The sequence below is a fragment of the Stegodyphus dumicola genome, chromosome 1, assembly GCF_044657685.1.
Source record: "Stegodyphus dumicola isolate Sdum_Otavi_A_Nest chromosome 1, ASM4465768v1".
In the NCBI taxonomy this organism is placed as follows: domain Eukaryota; kingdom Metazoa; phylum Arthropoda; class Arachnida; order Araneae; family Eresidae; genus Stegodyphus; species Stegodyphus dumicola.
In genome coordinates this window covers 87,284,464-87,308,831 of record NC_140768.1, presented here as the reverse complement: position 1 = coordinate 87,308,831, position 24,368 = coordinate 87,284,464, and the positions used below count along the sequence as shown (strand labels likewise).

Below are 24,368 nucleotides of genomic sequence, written 5' to 3'. Positions count from 1 at the left end.
TTTATTATCTAATGCGCATGGAACGTTCGAATGCCTTAAGGAGACCGTACTGAGAGGTCTTTCTTACGAGGTCTTCATCGTCAGGAAACTTTTGGAGAGCATTTAGAAAATCTTGCAGTTATGCTTCAGGTGCTGAAAAAAGCCAATCTAAAGTTAAGTATCGCCAAATATAAATTATTCACACAGGAAATAACTTACCTCTGACATGTCATCTCCGCCGAAGTTGTGTGTAGGAATCCAGAAAAGGTGCTATCAATTAAAACCGAAGGCATCCCTAAAATGTCCATTAGCTAAGTTTCTTAAGCTTTGCCCCTACTATAGGAGACGTGTGAAGGAATTTTCTTGCATCGCAAGATCCTTTCACAAACTTACCGGGAACAAAAAAAGTTCTTGTGGACAAAGGAATGTAGGGATGTGTTTAAAAAAACTGAAGGAGGCTTTAACATCTGTTACAATCCTGACGTACCCTAAGCTTGACAAACCATTTATTCTCGACACAGATGCGAGTAATGAGAGTATCGGTGCTGTTTTATCCCAAGAAATAAACGGTCAAGAATGTATCGTAGCATAGGATATTGATGTAAACGTCCATCTAAAAACAGAGAGAAATTATTGTGTCACCACAAAAGATTTGCTCGCCATAGTTAAAGCCGTAGGACATTTTCGCTGTTACCTCTTCCTGCTTCATTCAGATCATACATCGCTGGCCTGGCTATTAAATTTCAAGAATTCCGAATGTCAAATAGTCAGATGGATACACAGACTCTAGGAATGTGACATAACTATCCGTTTTCGGAAGGAATTATCACATGTAAACGCCGATGTCCTGTCAGGAAGACCCTGCCCAGAAAGCTGCCTCTATTGCTCCAGGGTCGAATTGAAATGTACGTCAAGTTACAGTGACTGACCCGGACGCATGGAGTAACGAAGAAGTTAGGAAAGACCAGTTGGAAGACGGCAACATTAAACCCATGACTAATTTAATGGAATCTTCAAACATTAAACCTACCTGGCAAGTCATTTTGATCTATAGTCCTAAGACAAAACAATATTGGGCTCTCTGAAACTCCCTCCGTATTCGAAATGGCTCTCTGAGACTCATTCCACATTCGAAACGACGTTTTGTACCGAAAGTTCGAATCTGAAGCGTACCTTATTCCTGATCAAGTGGCCGTTATGGTAGCAGAGGTAATAATGCAGCACTGGATTTCCAGATTCAGAGTGCCTCTTCAGTTACCTTCCAATCAAGGAAGAAATTTTACCTCGGCTATAATTAAAGGAGTTTAAGTAATTAAAGTTCTCGGCTGTAATTAAAGTAATTGAAGAACTTTAGGCATCCACAAAACTCAAACGACACCTTTACATCCCCAATCAGATTGCATGGTAGAGGGTTTTAATCGAACCATCATTAATAACTTCTCGCTGATGGTTTCCAAAAACCAACAGAAATGAGACCAGAAGTTTCCTCTGTTCTTACTGGCCTATCGCAGTGCAGTGCTAACGGCTATTCGGTTGTGACTTGCCTTGTGAGTTCTAGTTTGGTCTTCCTCTGGATACGTTTCCCTCGCCTGAGGAGTCCATTGAAGATCTCTAGGCAGGGTTTGAAAGCATGCACAATTTTGCACGACAGCGAAGCGAATCAATTTGGCGACAGAGAAATTGAGGACCGGCTACTACACTAAAGTTATAGCGCATGGATTCAATAAAGGAGACAAGGTATGGTTATGGAAACTGATTTCGACAAAAAGGACTTTCTCCTAAACTAGTCACCTTGGGACGGTCCTTACACAATCCTAAACAGGCTGAACGACGTCACAGTTCGGATCAGTAAGTCATCAAATTCTAAACCTAAAGTTGTTCATTACGATAGACTAGTCCCTTCCTATGGCCATAGTAGGTAGTCCTGAAGTGCATATAACGTAAACAGTAGACTAAGGCCATGATCCTGTTTGCATATACATTTGTAAATTTTTGCATTTTTTGATTTATTTTATGCTATTTATTGAAATTATTATTACTTAGTATTGCATTGATTTTCCGTTAGTTGTAAGTATGACTTCCTGTCCAGGGACTATAGTGCCCGGGACGTGCAGTCTTTTGGAAGCGGGCCATGTTACGAATTTTTTACATATATCGATAATTTTAGTGATATTATATGCGAAGTTGTAGTTTTCTGTATAATGTAACACGAAATGCTTGAAAGAAACTATGCTCTGCTGGAAAAATAAGAATACAGGGACAAGTCTATTTAGCATTGAGTAAATGGCTATCTCACTAAATTGGAGAGTTATCGCCAAACTGGTTTTGACAACTGATGTTTGTCGCCAAATTTGGCAAGATGCCGCCAAGCCTGGTGACTATTTGGCGATATTTTGGGCCCGTCCCAGTATGATTGTAATGGGTATTGTAATTGAATGACTGTAATTGATCCTAAATGTAGCTGTAGCGGCCCTCATATGCCTTCGATAATTTCGAGAAATAGAAATTATTAGAAATATGTGGGCGCCCGTATGGAAACTATATAAACCAAGGAGAGCATCAATTTCTCAGTTGTTTATTTCAACATAAATAGTTTATTTATTAAGGTCTTAGTATTCATTCAGATATCTCTGTGTAAGCTTTCGTTTTAGATGCGCTTTGCAATGCGCTGCATTTAATGTTGTTAGAAATTCGAAGTGGAGCTACTGGCTGTACTCTGCGATATTGCGAAGAGCTGTATGGCTGTTTTTGTGGAAAGTTCCAGAATTGTGAAGTGTTTCTTTTGGAAAAATAAATTTTAAAAAAGCTATCGTCAGTTCTGTGTACATTCAGTCTACTACGAGCCCGTATGCTCGTAACATTAATTTATGACAATAATCCAATTTTTAGAATTTAATTCTTTATTATACTTTCTTCTTTCCGTAATTCTCACTTGGATGATGCAAATTAGATGGTATAATTTTTAAGTCGTTTAATGTTTTAAAGTTTTGGCAGCATCGTTAAAGCTTTTGGCAGCATCGCTTGCAGTTTACGTTCTATCGTCCAGTTCAGCCAATGCATGTTTCCGCTTTAACCATTTTGCTAGTCAACATTACAAATGCGCCCTTAAATTACTAAGCTAGCTTAAACAGGCAAATTTGTGTAATCTTCGACGATATTACCTTTAACATGAAACTTCAAGTTTTTTATTTTAAATGCCGGCAAGAGGCGGGCTTTATTTACACGCACAGATTGTGCTTTAGGTTCATTTAAAGATTTAATTAAAAGGTTATTTACAACCTTCTTAGGACTTTGCCATAACATATCCAGACGGAGCAATAACCCGCTTATCAGTCTAACAAGGTCAGAAGGACTCTAATTTGGCTTTTAACAGAACTAAGACCCTATAAATTTTACGTCAAATCACTTTTCATGACCGTATAATTTTTGAAATAAAGACATGCTACGACATGGGTTAACCGAAGAGAAAAAGCTTCTACCACTTAAAACACAACTGAGAGCACTCGACAACAACAAACGTAATCGGAGTTACAAAGAATATCGTTCTAAAAAGCAAACGACCTAAAATATAAGCAATTCGAACGTCCATTGTCATAAAAAGAAGAGCTGACGTCATGGGAAAAGCCAAGAACTTTCGGGTGACGTTAAAATATTAGTCATTTCAGATTTAGTTTATTTAATTTTAATGACCTTTATTTTATTATTTATTAAATTTTTGTCTTTTTGACTGTATTTTATTAAACATCACTTTCTTCGACCTTACGCCACATAAAATTCAACAGCAAAATTATTTCTTTAAAAATAATACATAGCGATAACATTTGAAAAGTGATGGAAACACAAAAGTGAGGTTTGGGTTTAATAGCACCTTTAGTGTTTACAAAAGAAAAAAAAAGAAATATTGTAGTTTATGGCTAGGTAATGTTTATAAAATGTAAATAATAGAAACGAAACCAGCTGTAGCAGTGTTATCAAACTGAAACCTTTCACATTTTAGTACTTTATTCAAGGTGAAATTTATAAAAATGTTTTCCTTTTTTATTCGCTTTTTCCTTTATAGCGTGAGGTGTTATGTTTATAGCCCAGTTATCATTTTGATTTTACTGTCAGTTCTATCACTTTCGTTGTCTTCCACAAGGATATAAAGTAGGCCTCAGGAAAGAGCTTGTAGCAGCTATCGCTGACCGTCTTGTTAACTATTCCTTCTCGCTCTGAGCTAGCTGCGTAGACTTTAGCTTTGCTAATCGTAATTGACTGCGAAATCTGAGGTCCTGAGACAAGGCTGCAGGTCCCCTTTGTCTCGTAAATCTCATATTTTAATACTTAAATTTTGTTTGTGTTATTTCTTCAAGCTACCGAGTAAATTATTGGTACTTACAATTCCATGAAATCAATTATATAAAATTACATAATAATTAGCAAACTTATTAGTGACTATTACATAAACTTACAATTCCATAAAATTGCAAGATAATTAACAAAGTGATTGATAACTACTTAAACGTACAATTCCACAAAATATTATGTAGAACTTATATAAAATTGCACATTAACTAACGAATGTTATGCAATATGATAAAATTCTGTTAAATTGTATAAAATTAAGTAATAACTATGAAACAGAAGACAATATAAGGTGACAATTCTATAAAATTCCTGTTATAAAACTGGAATTTTCTATCCTTTCGCGATAAGCAAACTCAACCCTTTTTCAATCAGTGATTAGTTATTCGAGAATTAATTGCATTCATTATTCTAATCTGGGCGTACTCGAGCGCCTTAATCGAAAGCAATTATAGATTACACAAAATATTGTTCTTTGACAAATATACAATGCACCTTGGTATATTCGTAACACATGAAGAGTTTAATGTTATTAGTATAGTAAAGATATAAGATATATATAGCAGGGGATGGCCAAACTTCAAGAAGATGGGAGTCGCATGATAGATTTTTATGAACGTTCGAGAGTCGCAAGTCCAAATTTATAGCGTTTTCAAAATAATGAGACAGGTTTTAAATATAAAGCAACTTTTGAAATAAATTAATGAATATGTGATTAACATGGTTACGTATAAATATGAATAAACACATCTTATATCTACTGTTTTGTGTTTAGAAAAGTTAAGTCCCAAGAAAATAAAAATTTGTACTTTTGTACTGGGCAACTGAGAGTTTTTTTTTTTTTTTTTTTCCATGCAGAGGTACCAAATATTTTCTTCTAATTTTCTTTATTCCTCTCCGTTTATAATTATGGTTGTTTTATTTTCATAAAAATAAAATGAATCGGAGGCATATTCATTGGTCTTTAATTACATAAAAAATGTCATTTAAGTATGTTACAAATCATTATTTAAAAAAAAAAAAGCGAGGCTCCTTTTTTTTTTTTTTTTTTTTTTTTTGAGAAGTATTTTAGAATGGATAAATTAAATGATACACGTCAATACGCATTGAAGAGAAACTGTTATCCGAGAAAGAATATTTACGGAATCGATAGTTTAAATCAAAATTTACCAAAACTAAATTATTTTTGCATTATTTTAAATAGCATTAAATTAAATAAATATATTTGCTCGAAACTAATCCTGCACAAAGCAATTTTGGTAACTCAAAAAAACTACAATCTGAAAACTACAAAATGTTTCAAAACTCAAAATTTTTACTATTAAAAATTCCGAAAAAAAAAAAATTAGAATACATTATAAAACAATTACTAGATGTATTGTTTGTGTACCTCTTGCCTGAATACTCACATTTTCTTTGTTCACTTAATGAGTAATTTTGTAACTGTAAAATCGGACACTTTTGTGCCAGGCAAATCCATTTCCGCGGATGATGTAATTCTGACATTTGCATAGGGCAGCAGTTTTGAGCAGCCAGCAAAATACTATATTGGGCGGGTCGCCATACTTTCAGGGCTCACTTTGATGCTCTTTACATAGTTCAGGTCATCTTTTATTGATTAATATTCTAAATATTATGAGTTGGACGAATTAAAAATTAAATTCATTTAATGTCATGTCATTGAAATACATTATAAAAATTAATTTAAACTGAAAATGATCGCGACTGCCGTTGGTCACCAGAAATTAACTGGTTCACTATCACTAATATGGGGGAGCGCAGTAAATAGAATGCAGTTATTTCTTCAGGCTTTTGCTTAAAAAGCAACATTATTTCTCCACACAATTAACACAAAGACCAACATAATGAGATCATTCGAATATTTGGATATCAACCTAAAAAACTATTAAACATATTATTTCAAAACTTAACTTCTTTAATAATAATAACTTCTTTACTGATGCCCAGTATAGAAGAATCCGCCGAAAAAAAGAATATGATTGCAATTTCAGTGGTATTTGAATAATCAGTATCTCTCATGACGGCCTTGACTGATACAGTATTTCAGCGTAGCATCCAACGGAATGTGCCAGAATGTTTTAGTAATCAGTATCACTGTGCATCATTGAAAATTCTCGAAACTATCTTTCGAATCTTGCCGATAATTTTGGACATACTTGTAGATAATAAAGTTCAGGCGCATCACTGAAAATTCTGGACATAGATATGAAATTAATGCGTATCATTGAAAATTCTCGAAACTACCTCTTGGATAGTTACGATAATTCTGGACATACATAACCTAATGCTAACAAATCTAGTAGTTCACGCCAGGTTATATAAACACTTCGTCGAGCACATATTCAATCTGCTTACCAGCTGAACTCTTCAACCTAGCTGTTTAATTTTGAGCTGTTTTTCAAATCACATGGTAAATCGAAACCAGTGTTACAGAAAGAAAACATACCTGTCACTATTAGAATGAAGTTATTTCGCAAACGTAGACATAATATGAACGCGTAACTCTTCATGTTTCGATGAACATGTACAGATATTCGATGTGTAGGTCTTTCGTAACATGGTAAACATCTGCACAATAGTTTAGTTCCTGAGTTCTTGAAAATAGGTGTATGGATCCACCATATTCTAACTCTTCGACCCATAAAGGCGGTCAAATGACTTACTGTATCGTCTAGAATTTCGAAGTAAAATAACTCAGAAGAAAGTTTAAAATAAATTATTGTCAGCCTAACGGTTACATAGTACAACTCTCTATTGGGTTACCTAACCTGTGTATAGAAAATAAACCTCAAATGAAGTTTTAAATGGAGTCTGTAGACAGAAAATACTTTAAAAAATAAAAGATCAGACTTTAAAAATAAACGTTTACAGGAGCAAAATTTCACATTATTGCCTGAAATTTGTAGTGGTCAAGCAGTGTATCATTGTGCAACTTTTCGTTTGGCTACTTTCATGAAGGATGTGTCAAACGTACAAAATGATCGAAAATTAGAAGACAAAAAATATCAGCAGATTAAAAGAAGTCTAAAGGCTCGTTTCCACTACTGCGTACGAACGCGTTGCGTCAATTGAAGACACGCCTACGGCATCCGTACAAGCGTTTCCACTGCTGCGTATCCGTAAAATATTTTCATTTTCCACCGCTAGGTGTCACTGTAATATTTTGGCGCCAAACAAGCAGTTCGCGAGTTACGACGCTGAACATCTGAATTTTTCCAGCTTAAGCGAGTATTGTTTGTTTTGGATTTGATATGGATCCTGACGTAAAACGCAGAAAAGTTTTGTTTACTAAATTTCATGTTATTGGAAAATTTTATTTCTGCTTATGAACTGCGAAAGGAAAGTACGCTAGCAATTTTTACATAAGTAAGGTTATAATGCATATTATGAACATCACTAAATTTTAAAAAAAAATTGTGTTTCTAGAAGCCTTAAATATTATAAAATAATATATATATTATTAAAACTAAAATGTACTGTTAGTGAAAAAGTAAACAAATAAATAAATAAAATAAAAAAGTTAAAGGAATTAAAAAATAGTTGTAAAGAAAGGTTCACGATATTTACGTAAAATTTGCTATGCTTGTATACCACTGACTTCAGGGTCATAGCTGGATAATTTATTAGAAATCTCGTTTGTTTTAAAATGCACTATGGGAAGTTATATTTTATGCATAATCCTTAAAATATTATTTTTAATTTAAACATTTTTAATTCATATCTCTTTTTATAGAAGCTATAAAAATAAGATTTTTCTCTTTATATATAAACACATTAGGTAAAGAAAATGGAAATATTTAATTAATTAATTCCTGCACTTCTGCTGGAGAGGACTGAATTTAAAAGCAATTATTATTGTAATTTTTTGTTAAAAATGTTTAGGGCATTAATACTGTCTCATGTTAATTGCAATGAAAGTTTAGAGTCGTAAACATCCCAAAGTCTGAGCACATGTATATATTTTCACATAAAAGTGAAACGAAAATATATATATATATCTGCAGGATTTCAAAATAAATTAAATTTAAATAATTCTCTTGCGCCATTGCTGCAAAGAATGAAATTTGAATTTAACAAACATTTTCTATTCGTAAAAAGCAAATTAAAAGTTAATTAAATTTAAATGAAATTTAATGCAAACAAATAAAGGATTAATTATTGCTTCGAACTAATATACAATATCATTTAAATTCTGAGAGCATACGTAAATCAAGTGCAAGTATCAAAATCCATGAATAAATATATAATTCCAAAAATTTATTTATCCTATTATTCACTTATGCATTTTTATAAATTTTTTAGGATTAAACCTATCCTATTATTCATTTATGCATTTTTATAAATTTTTTAGGATTAATAAGCTGTCCTATTATTCACTTATGCATTTTTATAATTTTTTTAGGATTAATAATCTATCCTATTATTCACTTATGCATTTTTATAATTTTTTAGGATTAATAATCTATCCCATTATTCACTTATGCATTTTTATAAATTTTTTAGGATTAATAAATTTTTGGAATTAAATATTTATTCATGGATTTTGATACTTGCACTTGATCTACATATGCTCTCAGAATTTAAATGATATTTTAGATTAGTTCGCAGCAATAATTAATAATTTCTTTGTTTGCATTAAATTTCATTTAAATTTAATTCACTTTAAATTTGCTTTTTACGAATAGAGAATGTTTGTTAAATTCAAATATATATGTACAGGATATACTTTAAATTAGTATTATATAATTTTCAAACTTTTCTGGGGGAAAAATTTAAATAAATAAGAGCATAAATAAAACAATATATTTAATGCATATAATAATAGAAATAAATTATAAAACACGAATATAGATCAAATTGGAATAAAAAGGTAAGAAAGTTGCAGACAGGGTGCAAAAAGCGTATGGGATTCGAACTCACGACTCCAAAAAATGAACATCCTTACCATCAGCTTTACCACTAAGCTAGGATTGCACGTGAGTCGCATGCATATTTTGGCTTATATACATCATCAACTAAATCAATTCTTAAAACTTAAGTTTTTTGGTTCTATTTCAGTGTGCTATCGTCTTAAAAATTCACCAGAGTTTGTTCTTCAGCTTCTAGTACATTTTATAAAAAAATCATTATCTTTTAAAGTGGTGTTCCGATTGAAGTTAAACGGGCTGCTAAAAATATATTTCATGTGCTTACAAATATATGTTAGCCAGAAAGATATATTTATAAAGGGAAATACAAATTTAACATACTCTTCAATGAACTGGAGTATTTAAAAGGCTATCAAATTTAATTTATAATTAACGTTTTTAGTTTTTACCTGTTTCAAAAGAAAAAAATAGCAAATCTTTTAATCATATCTAATTTGCTATAGCAGTTTGATATAGTCAGACATTCATTTTCATTAAAGCTAAATGAGTATGCAGAACTAGGAAATGATTATCAGAACAAATTTTGCTATTTCATGGACTTGGAATTATAATTTTTGCCTCTGATTTTCTTGAACGAACAAGTACTGTAGTTGCAGTTATCTTGTTTTTCTTATCTTTTTTTTAACTAAATTCAGCTGATTGCTGTCTTTTTCAGCAGCAGTGGAAACGGGCCTTAAAAGAGCCGAAGCAACGGGTGCAGCTGCAGAGAGACAATATATGCCGTAAAGCAAAATGTCTCTAACATTGTAATATTTCCCGGCTCCTCTAACCTAGTGCAGCGAAACGTGTGTAATCTAGTGGGAGGTCGAAAGAAAGAAGGAAATCAAACGAGAAATCGAAAAATATGAGAAAATATTACAAGTTAAAGAGATTTTACCAATATCAATATGCCGATTTTGACAGAAACTTTGGAGAAAAGAGATGTTTGTGTTCTGTTGATCCTTCATTGCTTGGTGCAACGTTATTGATATGAAGATTTGATGATTAAGCTGAAAGATCTGTGTATGGAATAACAATATTTGATAAAATAGGAATTAAACATTTTGACTAAAATTAAAATCGTTGTCGAACCAGTGATTCTTCCCACGACTCCAAATATTTCAGCATGCACAACCATTGGTGAAATAAATTATGATCTCTGCCTAAAATTACCAAAGAATTATTACGAAAGATAGAGTTTCCATGTGGGAAAAGTGTTAACTAAGTATATTATTGTGAATAGTTGCGAAATATGTAAAGGAACTGCATAAAAATGCCTGATTTGCTTAGGGATGGGAAATTAATTTTGAAGCAGTTCCACAGAAAATTGAGACAAGTCTTCTAACCACGTTCTTAGGCTGAAGGTTTACTCCACCAAAAATAAAATTCTCTTAAAATTCTTCCACTGATTAAAAGAGCTCTATATGGACTGCAAGGCGAAACAGGTTTTTTTCAGTAGTTACTCATACTATTCAAGGACTGAATAAAAATAGCACTCTACAACGAATAACAAATCTTCCAGGTGGATCACAACTGTTGTAAACAATGGGACACACAGGAATGTAAGCATATACTGCCAAAAATAAAATTAACTTGAAAGAAAAAATATTAGTGAGAATAATTACATAAAAATATTAGCATTTCATTTTAGATTAATTTCGTATTAGTATATTCCGGAAAACCATTACCTATTCAAAAAGTAATATGACCAGAATAGTAATTACCAGAAATGGAAATTTTTGTAATTTTACATATTTGTTACTCTGACGATAAGCCAGCAGTGGACAATTTGAAATCTATCAAACGTTTATATACTACATAATGTCAGAAATTTATTAATGATTAATAAAGAGACGTAGCGCTGTATGATTTCAAATTCCATTTGTATTAAAAAATTAAACTATATTTATTCAAAACAAGTCGCATTTCAGATGGCAAAGGATCGGAAGTATTTCGCGAGTTGCAGTTAAGGTGTCGGAGAGGCGCAGTTTGGCCATGTTTGGTATATACCCGAGTTTCTTAAACTGTGGGTCACACATGCGGCAGAGAACTGCCAAAAATTTTAGCAGTTTTGATATTTCTCTAACTTATTATAATAATTTTACAATTACCGAACATTTTCACACAATGTATCTGAAAATAGATAAAAATTAAGACAATACAGATAAAGAAAAAACGAAAACGTTTTGACGCATTCTTTTCATAATATAAGCGTTCGTTTTACTTGCTTTGCACTGACGCTGTCATTTCGTCTGTTACTTATTTAAAATTCTCACATTGTTCTATGTCTTAAAATTAGGAATTAAAGTTAATAACCTAAAACTGCAATAGTATAGTGAAAAAATTGACAGTTTCACACACCCTTGTGGCGGATTTGCGCAATGCTTAATGGGGTCCCACAAAATGTTCGTAAATATATGGGGTCCTTGGTGTTGCGAAAAAAATATCAATGATAAAAAGGGGGTCGCGACTGAAAAAATTTAAGAAGCCCCGGTATATACTATAAGTAATTCTTGGCTAGCTCATAGTATATACTTATAGTAAAAGTATATACTATAAGCTACCTAAGAAATTGCTTTAAAAATCTTCCTTTATTAATAATGAATGTATTAGCAACTATGGCTATGATATTGCTTTGAATTTTGGACATATGTAAATAATTTTAGTGAAATTTACGTAAATTATAATATCTATTGTATAATGGAACATAAAAGGCCTCAAGAATGCCAAGCTTCGCGGAAAAATAAGGGTATAGGGCAAGTCCTTTTAACATTTAGGTAAATGTGGCGAGATAGAACTAAGCTGGCGACTAATTTGTGTCGCCAAATTTGGTGAAATTGACAAAAGTCACCAAATTTGGCAACTATTTGGCGACTAGTCCAATTTCTTTATAACTGTAATTAGTCCGATCCCTATGCAACTAAAGTTGTATAAGACCCTATGTAACTTTAACTGTATATACCCTCCAGCAATTTTGATAAATCGAAGGTACTTAAAATTTCTCGACGGACGGGGAAAAACTGTAAAGGACCGGAGAGAGTATCAGTTCTCAATTTAGTTCAGAGTTTAACTGAGAGTGTTGAAAGTATTGAGAGCATGGAGGTAGGAAGTAAGATGGAGTCGCCCTAAACCAGTTTCTCCCGTACCCTGCTCTGAAGCACCGGCGATCCCTACGTGGTGACCAAAACATTGTGTCATTTACCATTGAGTTCTATGGGATTTGACGCGTTCGGATGTAAATATTTTGTAATTACGTCGTAAATATACATATAAATGTATATATTTTCTTTTTTTACAACACTTCAGAGTCCTTAGTATGTGAAAACAACATATTTTTAAACATCATTTCATTCTGAACGGAATTAAATGCTATACTTTTCACAGGACAGTTTTCTCAGAATGGTTTAATTTGAATGAAATATTTTCACAAGTTTTCGTTAATTACATTAGGAAAAAAATTAAGGTAATTCGATTTTATTCGGTTAAGGTACAAAAATTAAGATAAAAGTTTATTGTATTATTAATATTAAAATTATGCATTATTTCTTTTCTATTTATAGAGCTTCTTCCTAAAATACTTTCTTAAATATGACATGATTTTTTGGCTTCTTTTAAATCGAAAAATGTAAGTCAATTTATAATTAATGCTCTATTCGGTTCATTTTAAATTAGAGAATTATTAGGAATTAGCGAAATACTTTAAATAAGTATTTCGCTAATTCCTAATAATTAAATAGGTATTAAATAGTACTTGACTTTCTCTGAACATTTCTGAAAGGGATTAAAATAAGTTTTTTTTTTTCTTAAGTATTATTTAAAACTTGTAACTGAGTTATTATAAAATGTAAGGGGAATAATTCTTTTAATTATACTTATCAGATTTTTTTTTTACCCTTCATTTCAACAATACATATTCCAAAACTCTTTATTACGTTCTTAAGTGCGCATCTCATAGCATTTGCTTTCCAATACCTTTTAACAGATTGCTTTCCAATACGAACAATTCTTGCTTAAATAGTTTTATAACGTATTTGTCAAGGATTTCAATTTATGTTTACAATTCAATATTAAGGTTATTATATATTTAGATAACATTTATAATCATTAAAAATTAGATACATTTAATAATTAGATTTCTTCACAGTACTTTCACAGTTGTTTATAAGTGAATAAATTCTTCATTTCAAATACATTTATAAATAATTTAATGAATATTTAAGTATTTTGTCAAAGGCAGATACATGCTTTTTGCAAGCACATGCATAAATACCCATACATATTTCCTATTTTTCATTTCCGGCATGTGCAAATCTTTAATTTCTGAGCATTCACTATATTTTTCGTGTAAAGTAATTTACACTAATTTAGCATACACCCGAAAGTTTTACATAAAAAATATACATGAATATAATTTGAATGAAAATTATAGGTATTATTTTTAATACCCACTCAAAGGTCAGTTTTTCTTCAAAATTCCTCCACGATGGCATCTCTCTCTTTAGGCAGATAGCCCTTGCATGCGTTACTCTATAAAAACTTAATCTGACCTATATGCCTAATTACAAATATTTTAACATACATAATTTTATATTTATAAAACGTGTAAGCCCAAAGTGATTATTTTTCAGATATATAAAATTGAAACGATGGGTTTAAAATGAGCAGCAGTAAAGCCTCTCCTCTAAAAATTTTTAAAAGGTACATGTTACAATAATATATGGATGTGAAAAAAATTTGTTTTATTTAAAACATTTTGACGTTTGGAAAATAAAATAAAAGTAGCAAATACTCTATCAAGGGTATCGAAAGACGTATACAATTTTAAATGTACCGTAAGGTATTTTTCATTCTTTAAGCATAACATTTTTCTTAAAATCTATATTTTTGTAGTGTAACAGCTTATAATTTTATAAAACAAATTCATAATCAAAATCGCTGTTGTTAGTTATCGAAAAATAACCAAGATGTGATTTTTGCGTAAATGTCACTAAACTATACAAATTGCTATTATCCATCACACTATGAATGTTTCTTTCATGCGAAAGTGTCCCTTTTTCGATTTCTATGGAACTGTCGTCTGTCGAAATACTATCAGAACCGTGTCAAGCGAGCTTCTGAATGTAAACAAAGAACACCCCATCTGGTGACCCAAGCTTCAAAGCAGTGCTTCACTTTTAGCGCGGGTTGGCCCCTCCTCCCTTTCCTACCTCCAAGATTGAGAGATGCCTGGGTAAGCTTACGCATTTAAGGCTTTCTTTTTACATTGTCTTGTGTTTAATGTCATTAGTAGTTTAAAGTAGTAACTACTGATTGTGTTCTGTCATACTGAGAAGGGGTGTACAAGTACTTTGTGAAAAGTTCCAGAACTGTAAAGTGTTTATATTAGAAAAATAAATTTTTTCATGCTATCATCGGTTCTGTGTGCATTCAGTTTATTACAATTGTATTAACAATTATATACTATATGATATATTAGTTATATTAACAATTTATCAAGCAAAGCAGTAATAACAATTTTGGTCAAGAAAACATCTTGCGCAATATGCTGCAAAATAAGTAAAAAATAAAAATTGTAGAAAGCTCGCCTAAAAGTTACCAAGAGCTGCTGCTCCAAAAGGTTAAAGACGTTTTCAAAAATTAATACACATGAAAAGCAAATCATTAGACATGTAAAACATAAATACAATAAAATTAAATAACAGTAAAAGTTAAAAAGTAAGCGGAAAATGGTAAATTAGCCCAATTCGACATCCAAACAGGCTTTTCAAGGGAAATTTCAATTATTTGAACGTCGAATCAAGCTAACCCCATTACGCGTTTCGCCGAAACAGACAATTGAAACTTTTTCGCTAAAAATTTTTTTGACAAAGTGTCTTGGAAATTTTAATAGTCTCAATTCTCTGTTCCAATTTCCCGACGCGTCCGCTCAGAAAGACACATTAAGGTGTTAAAATATGTAAATCAAAATCAAACTTTCTTAATCTAGTCTAAAATTAAAATAAATAGCGATGAGCTATTAGTCCTAAAAATACAAATATATTCGGGCTGGGCCTGCAAGCTTAAAGATTAACAATTTAATTTTTAAAAACTGTAGATTTTATGAAACTGTAAGAAAACTTGTAGTTAATAATCAATATAAAATAAAATTGAGAAAAGAACAACTCAGTGGGTCTTGCTAAGACCAAGAAAAAGTTGTAACAAAAGAAACAAAAAACTGACCTTCGGCGATGTAAAGCTGTCCCTCTGGAAACATGCAGAAAAATGGCTGCTAAATTCAAGCGTCTTATTTTTGGATGACGTAGGTAGGGGGGAGCGAAGAGTTGTGAATTATATACTATATGATGCTCGTAATGTAAAACGCTCAAGGGCGATCCTTACCGTAAATGTGACTTAAGGGCAGCAATTATTAGTTGTTTTGTTTGCTTTTATCACTTACGTCTGTTATTAAAATGTAAATTTATGAAATTTCTGATATTTTGACTCAAGGACCTATAAAAATAGTTATTAATTATACCATAATGGACATCCTTTGAATTGATATGATTGAGAAAAAATTTATTAGATAGAGATAGTGCTTCGAGGACAAGGACTTTGGTGACTCCACCACTCTAATCCGATGTATCACTCTAATGAAATCAGGCTGTCATTAAATTTTGCATAATTAATACAATTACCTTCTATTTTAAATTAACAAATCAGCTCAAAGCAATAGGGCAGACTGTCAGACGACTTTTCGTTCCATCTATCTTTTAGCTAAAATTAATACAACTTAAACAGAAGTTTAAAATAAAATTAGTGTATTAACATGTCCTGATATTTACGTAACAGACTTCATAGTTACGCAGACCCAAAAATTGACAAACACGAAAACACCGAACATTTTCTTGCACTTTTAATTCAGAAACACATTCAAATTAAACAGAATGAGAAATACAACATTAGCACGCTTAATTAAGCATTGGCTCATCCCTTAGTATTCACGAAACAACAATAGCTGACAGAAGCTCTAGCAGATAACTTAAATGCTACAACATGGGAAACCTAAAGCAAAGTGAGGATCAGCCTGTAGCGGTGAAATTACATACGTATTCTAAAATGTATATGTTATAACATTTGTTTCAAATTAGAATAATTATTCTTATTTCTGTGTTATTTATATTTATTAGATAAATGCGAATTATTTACCATTCAATAACTGAAAGGGAAACTAGACTGGTAACAATGCATTTTTGATCTGGTTTTGGCAACAGTGAAAGGTTAGTTTTATGGAATTGTTTTTTAATGCAGTCGCCCGAAAACTAACATAAAAAAGTTCTGTTGTTACCAAAAAAATTTAAATAATAAATTAATTAATACTACTACTAGTACCATACGACTGTACTACCATCGCTTTCTCAAAACTCAATAACTTGAAACTTTTTATTTATACTTTAAACTAATTTGCATCATAGTTTCAGCTAACAAAAGTAGAAGTGAAACCAAAGGCAAAATAATAAGACAAACTGCGAAAAATAATTAACATAAATATTTACAAGCTCGTCACAAATTTCATAGAAATGCAAACTACTGTACCTTTTTTTATGCCTGTTTGTAGCCAAAATGGCGGTAGATCTCCTCACTTTGATGATAGTCTTGGCTGTGAGAATAAAGAAAACACAGTTAGCTGTCAAAGTTACACCCACGGGTGCGTTGAGGTAAATCAAAAAGGCCAGCTGTCCAGATATCCAGCATTTCTTCACACCAAATCTTGGTTTGTATTCATTAGGTATTTCATCGATGTTGTCTACCACCACAGCTGGTACGACGCATAATAATGTCATTGTCCATGCGTAAACTGAGTATTTCCAGTACTTAAATGTGGTGATAGCATCAGACTTGACTGACGCCATTGTTATCATGATGTCATAAGACATAACATTAGTCCAGAAAAATGTCGCCAAAAAAGTTGTTTGCACTATTACGCCTACCACCATGCATAAAGCATGACTCAGATTATTCCTCATGAGCAGATCTATGGTGAGCATTATGTAAGTAATTATCAAACATAAAGAAATAGATATGACATTCTTTCCGGGTACGGTGCGATGTTCTCCAATGATGATATATACAAATATTAAAGCTGTTGAGCAGAAAATGGATAATCCCATTTCTGCAGCCAGGATCGGATAATATTTATTTAATACTGGTTTTTGAGAAGTGAAGTTTCCGGTAGCAAAATTTATGTCTGTTTCGTTGACTGTGAAGACTAAGTCTTTTCCTGCCATCTTGAAGTTATTATTCAACAGATAATGAATGATTACATAGTTGCATTGGCATCTGAAAAAGAAGATTATTGATGAGCGGCATAAATATTTGACAATTATAATGAATTATTTTAAAAGCTGCGACATAATTCACATGGGCGCATAACAGAATATATTTAACGTTTACACCACAGGCATGCTGCTTGTTGCAATAATAATCTCTGTAACTAAAAAATGAATAATCAGTGTATGTCTTAAATTAATAAAAGAATAGGTATGGCCAGAAAACAGCGATATTAAATAATGAATTTAATAATTTAACTGAATGTCTGTGCCAATTAAGAGAAAAATTGAGGCAGTAGAAGAAAACTATGTTACATTTTTACATTAGATCAATTGAATTAGCCATCCATCAGTTACCTTCCCTTGGAATTTAAGTCAAAATTTCATTATCTAATTCAAATAATCTAAAATAAGAGGTAAATGCCAGCTTTTTTTAAAGAATTTTTAATGATAGCTTTTGAAAAAGGATGGCTTTATAAGATTTTAATGAAGTAGAGTATTTCTTCTTGAAGAAGGTCTGCGTTATTACAGATTCTTTTAATTCTAAGAATTTCTATTGTGCATTAATTGTATTGATAATGACTTTTTTAGAAATTTTAGTAAGTTAGTAAGTTTTAGTGTCTGAAAGTTTTAGTAAGTTAGTTTGTAAGTTTTAGTGTAAGTCTCTGCGTTTGTCAGATATTTTAATAAGATTGTTATTAAGAATTTGAAGATCTAGGTAAACAATATCATTTTGAATAGCATTAGTGGCATTACGTTTGAGGCAAGTAGGGTAAATATTTGCATTTTCTAGTTTGTTAAAATTGTTAAAGGGAATAACATCATCAATATATCGAAAGATGTGTAGATAATATTTTCGTTCTTCAAGATTAAGTGAACGTACAAACATAAATTCTTGCGTGAAAAGGAATAGCCCACAGAATGCAGTTGAGCAGTTTCCGACCATAGTTATTCCCTGTACTTGCTTAAAGATTGTGTTATCAAATTGCAAATAATTGTTAAAAAATACATTTTTGAGGAAAAGTTTCCATTCTTCAAGAGAAATTATAAGAATCTGCGGAAAGGAAATGGAGAGAGTAAGTAGGCTACTATGAATTTCTTCTAAAGGTAAAGTAGTATCCATTTCACATCCGTTTTGGGAAAAAAAAAAAAAAAAAAAAAAAGTCCTTTATTCTGTCCGTACGTACAAACACCACGGGAGGGGGGGGAACCGTCCAAATGGATATTTGAGAGCGGTCAAAATGAAGATTTTCGTTTAAATATAACACCTGAAATTTTTCGAGATTACAATACTTCCTTCATGCCGTACAAGAAAGTAAAAAAAGATGAACAATAAATTTAATTTTACAGTACCTGGAAGATATTAGACGGTGTAAATGGAAAGTGGTGAGGATTCAATAATATTCCAGAGCAATTTGGGCCCTCCAGCGGTTGAGCGGTAAAATCGCTGAAAATTGGTAGCTCTGATCAGAGTTGGATTTCAGGCGAAAGGGCAGACTCCATGAGCGTTTCCGTTTTTTTCCCATATCATAACGCACCTTAAGGCTAAAAACATTTCAAAAAGCATATCTTTAGAATTTTCGATAGACAGTCTCGCGAGCTGGAGATAAAAATTATTTATTCAGTACAGTGTCGTCGCTGCTCCCTTTGAAATCATTGAGTTTTTAAATAAAAAATTTATTAAATTTTTAGAAAACATGAAATAAATAATGAAACAAATTCGAAATTCAATATTTGACCTTTCAGATGCCCATATTCGGTGGAGGACTACGTTATTCAAAGTTTGATGGCTGTACGTACTGTTGTGTTTTCACAGTGCGAGAAATATACATACATTCACGCAGATTCTTCACTGTTTAATTTCTTTAACTATAATACATGGCGGTGGGGGCAACAGTTTGAAAAGTGATTCAACACTTTTATCGATTCGAAGCAAAATGCTGTTTCGAAACCAACAGCCCTTCTGGGCTAACGTTTCTTTGCGTTAAAAAAATCATTTACACTTAAGTTCACAAAGCCCTGCACCACAACCTAACCGTAATTTCCTCCAGGCCAAACTCACGGTCCTCCAGGCTTTCCTCATGAGAGTTAAGCAATGGAAAATATTAAAATGGTGTTTCCAGAAGTCTCTAAATATTAGTTCTGCGCCAAAACACTTTTGAAACTCATTTGTTGCTGGCCTAAATGATCGGAACTAGGAACACCATTCGTCATCTGATGCGCTTTTCGTTCAAATAATTTGTTCGTGAACGATTCATGACAGAACTTCGTGATCTGAGGTTTCACTGCATTCGCTCAGACCAGAAAATTCTGCAAATTCAGAGCACGCAAAAGAAAGTTTAAAATCCAGACAGATTAACTGCAGTGATTCCTGTAGGAATGGAATAACGTATGTTTCTACTGAGAATTTTTTAAAAATGATCTTGCAGTTTTAGCCTGAACCCTAATGAGTTCTGGAATTGAAATTTTTTTTCCCGGTCGCCCTTTAAGTAGGGGATTAAGTTCCGCCACTTAAAGGGCGTAGTATGTAGTAGGGAATTAAGTTCCCCTACTTTAAGTAGGGTCGTCTTTTAAGTAGGGAAATCTAATGAATTTTCTCTATCCTTACAGCATGCCTTCGAAGTAAGTGCATCTGACTATCGGGAAGCCTGGAATTCGATTCCAGGCGAAGACAGTGCTGATTTCAGTTTCAAAAACTCTAAATGATTGTACAAGTAATGTCTAGTGTACAAGTTGTAGAGTCATTAGGTTATTTTCAGAGCAGGAGTGATGAAAAAGGAGCACAGCACTCGCCGGGAATCGAGCCACGGACCTCTGGAATACGCGCCCAGAGTGCTGACCACTAAGGCATGCTAAAAAGGCGGGAGAAATACCTTATATACTCCCCCCTTTTAAAGGGCGACTGGGATTTTTAAAAGACCCAATCGCCAAATCCTGGGTGTGGAGAATCATCACCCACCACCCTTCGGGCGCCATTGTAGAGACGTTAGGTTATTTCGAGCAGGAGAGATAAAAAATGAGAAATGCCGTCGCCGGGACTCGAACCACGGACCTCTCGAATTCGCATCGAGCGCGCTGACCACTACACTACGAAGGCATGCTAAGAAGGTCGGATAAATACCTTATATATTCCCCCTTTTAAAGGGCGACTGGGGTTTTAGGGGAACCCAATCGCCAAATCCTGGTGGCGGAGAATCATCATCCACCACCATTTTTAGTTCGGGCGCCACTGTAGAGGCATTAGGTTATTTTGAAAGCAGGAGAAATAAAAAGTAAGCAATGCCTCGCCGGGATTCGAACCGCGGAGCTCTCGAATTCGCATCGAGCGTGCTCACCACTACACTACGAAGGCATGCTAAGAAGGTGGAAGAAATACCTTATAAAGTAATGTCTTTTAATTGTAACCAAATGTTAAAATATTGAAATGTTAAAAGTGGATATCAGAAATACATATTTATGCAAATAAAGCATGTACACTGTCGATTAGCTTGAAAGAATTAAAGTTATCATAGACTCTATACTACCAAGCATGCGCACTCATGCTCAGTAAGCTACATATCACAGGTTTTAAAATTGTGTGAACAATGAAGACAAATATGTGAAAACATCATCCTCTAAATCTGTTCAAATAAATCTAAACGGTGAGTAGTACATTTCGTATTTCCTAATTATTATTTTTCCTTGGAATAAACCTCAGTATACATTGTACAAATGTAAATGATATAGTAAACTCAAGCTTATGAATGAAACAAATGCAGTTCAGAATATTTACTTCATAGAACTTTTGTTTTCGAACGGACAAAATGATTTTCATTTAATCATCTGTCTTATTTATATACGGGATTCATTCGAGAGACAGCTTAAAAAATAAATAGAAAGAAAGAAAGAAGGGGAGAGAGAAAGAAAAAAAAAATCTAACTATAAATTACGTAACTTACATTCATATAAAGATTCCATTGTTCATTGTTCCAAGAAAGAAAACTGCTTGATTGCCTGGTTAACGTAGCAGTAAGAAACTAGCATTTTCTGAGAATATTAAGGTACAAGAAATCATTTCCTTCGGTAAATCATATATAACAGTTAGTGACTGTATATGCAATTTATACAGAGCCACAGAGAGCAAATAGTTTCAAACAGAAAATTCCATTATAAGTAGCAAGTACGTTTAAGTCTTTCCTGATAGTTCTTGATAAAGAAGCTTGTTCAAACGTAATAACCTTAGTTGAAGAAAAAAAAAAAAAAAAAAAACAATGAAAATCGTTTTAAAATAAAATAAAAAGACTTTTTTATTTTGAAGAAACGTTGACTTAAATAGGTACTTCCTTATTATAGCGGCCTCTGATCTTATTATAATTAATAATAATAGTAATTAATAATAATAGAGCTAAAGAACTGCATTTATGGCTTTAAAAACCGTTTGTTTGTTAATGACAAACAGATTAAATTTGGAAGAAAAATTAAATATCTTAAGTTTTGCCGAATGGCAACTTACTGCCGTGTAGAAGATAAAGCTATTTTATTTCGGGTAGTAGCAACACATTTCTTTTAAATCGTTGTGTTTTTTTTGCTGGATTCGCTGTCTTGAAAGACAATTATCTTGCGGTTTGCCGACTGACAACAAAACTTTTATAAATCGCCAAGTTTTTTGATTAAATTGAAAGTATAAAAATACTACGTTTTGTCGAGTCGTAACACAATGGTTTTAAATCCCGAGTTTCTTAATAAAAAATCATTAAATTGAAACAAACATGAAATAAATAAATTAATTCGAGATCCAAAATTCGGACTTTGAGGTGCACATTTTATTGTTAAGGATTGCATTGAAATTTTTGTGGCTCTAAGCGCCATCGTTTTCAACAGTACGAGGAATATACACACATACATACAATACAAGATTTTTCATTATATAATAATAGAGGTAAACATATTGAGCTTACCGTTATTCTTCAAGAAAAAAACCCTTATACAAGTTTAAGCACATTTATTAGACAGATGAAATATATTTCTCCATGACTGTATTATTAATACTTCTCCGATGAAGTTATCTTGCACAGTATTTCGGTTTTTCTATCTTATCATAAAACTTTTCATATATCCATGACACAGTTTTGATTCACTTATTTAGCACAACTTTTATTGTCTAATTACTTAACCTAGTTTTCTCCTTCGGTCACATATTCGTAATAGTAGAAAATATTTTCACAACATCAATGATTTCGTACATTTCAGAAAAAAATTCTGCACTTATCTGTCAGATACAGGATTGTTCTTTTTGATTCTACGTATTCAATTGCCTCTCAGTTTTTAATGTTCTTTAAATATTGCCAGGGATTAATTTCTAATTGAAGTGCCGGAGCGCATTTATCGGAAACGTTAAATAAAAATAAGCAAATAAATTCATAAATAATTAATAAATAAATCGAATAAGGCATAAAGAGATAAAAATGAATAAATTGAATTGAATCAACAACTAGTGAAATAATAAATAAAACTATAGAAGCTTCTTTTATGTGCTACTTGTATTATGTTACACTTAAACATTTAGAAGTGCCGGAACCGGGCTCAGGCTTAATTTAAATCCTGAATGCTGAAGAATCAATACCATAGCTGCTAACTTTGAAGTATGAAAAACGAGAGTTTTCGGGTTAGCATCATTTCAAAAAACTCCATATTGGCTTAAATTTGCTTTGTAATGCATGATTCAGTTTATTAACTATTTATAATATGATTTTGCTGTAATTACGTAATTAGGTATTCTAAATTTTACGTTATTTAGCTAATTTAATTTAGTAATTTTCTTATATTTTTGTACTGAGGAAATCCAGTGTAGGAAAGGAAAGCTTCAATTTAGCAAAATAGTTTTAAACACAGTGAAAATAAAATTAATAATTAATGTACATATATTGAGTTGATAAACTCAGTGATGTTCTTTATATTGATGTAAAATAAATTAAATACAAATGTTAACTGATTAAACATTGGTTGAACCATCGTGTAAAGTTCTACAAATCGAATAAAATTCAATATAAAATATTACGCTGAAAGTCATTAGAGGTATGGGACTGGAATTTGCACACTTTAACTTTCATTAATTTAATAAATTTTTCTGAGAAACATTTTCCTTAGTAAAAGCTAAAATTTAAAATCGGCAGATTCGGGGATTTGTCAAGAGATTAGGAGATGTGATCAAAAACCTGGGAGAGTTGGCAGCTATGCATATATATATATTGCGTGTATATTTTTAAATGCATAATTTAAAAGAAAATTTCATTTTTATATTAAAAGCTGAAAAAAACTTACAAATCAGCTTGCTTTCAAAGCCGCTTGTTGACGACTTAATTTTATTCAAGAATATTAGGTTGTAGTGAGTTACAGAGAAGAAGCGGAAGTAAACAGAAGTTCGAGAAAATAACTAAACAGCACGAAGACTTCCCGCCACAAAAGCTGATTCATCCTCAGCCAATCAGCTTCTCGAGCAAAATAGTATGTCAGGTTTTTTTTTTCATGGATGTTGTGCAACATGGGCGGTGCACGAAACAGTACAGGACGCAGCTTCATTTTAGAAAACGGACAATATTCTAAGCGCGCTGTTGGAAATACCCTCATCTGCATTTTTATGAGAAGAAACTATTCGCTATCTTCTTGGAGTTTCCTCATTCCGTTTTCTTATTAAGTGGAAGAATTTGTGCAAATACATTTTGTAAATAAATAGTTGTTAGGGTTCGAGTTTCGTAGGGGTAAACAGGGCACTTGCCTACGCCTTCATTTCTAGGGGAACCTTCAAACCAGGCTTTAGCGACCCTGTATATAA

The 24,368-nt window shown here is 32.3% G+C and overlaps 1 protein-coding gene across 1 annotated transcript in view; it reads right to left on the bottom strand.

The window, feature by feature from the left end:
- The window catches only part of LOC118193089 (putative G protein-coupled receptor Mth-like 1), a 48,399-nt gene extending 24,408 nt beyond the window's left edge, over positions 1-23,991 (bottom strand). Inside the window, exons 1-2 of the mRNA XM_085817556.1 lie at positions 23,858-23,991; positions 16,824-17,567 (exon numbers count right to left, since the gene is read on the bottom strand). Coding sequence (XP_085673682.1) covers positions 16,824-17,515 — 692 coding nt within the window. The 5' untranslated portion in view covers positions 17,516-17,567; positions 23,858-23,991. The remainder of the gene's footprint in view (positions 1-16,823; positions 17,568-23,857) is intronic.
- Positions 23,992-24,368: the final 377 nt, after the last annotated feature.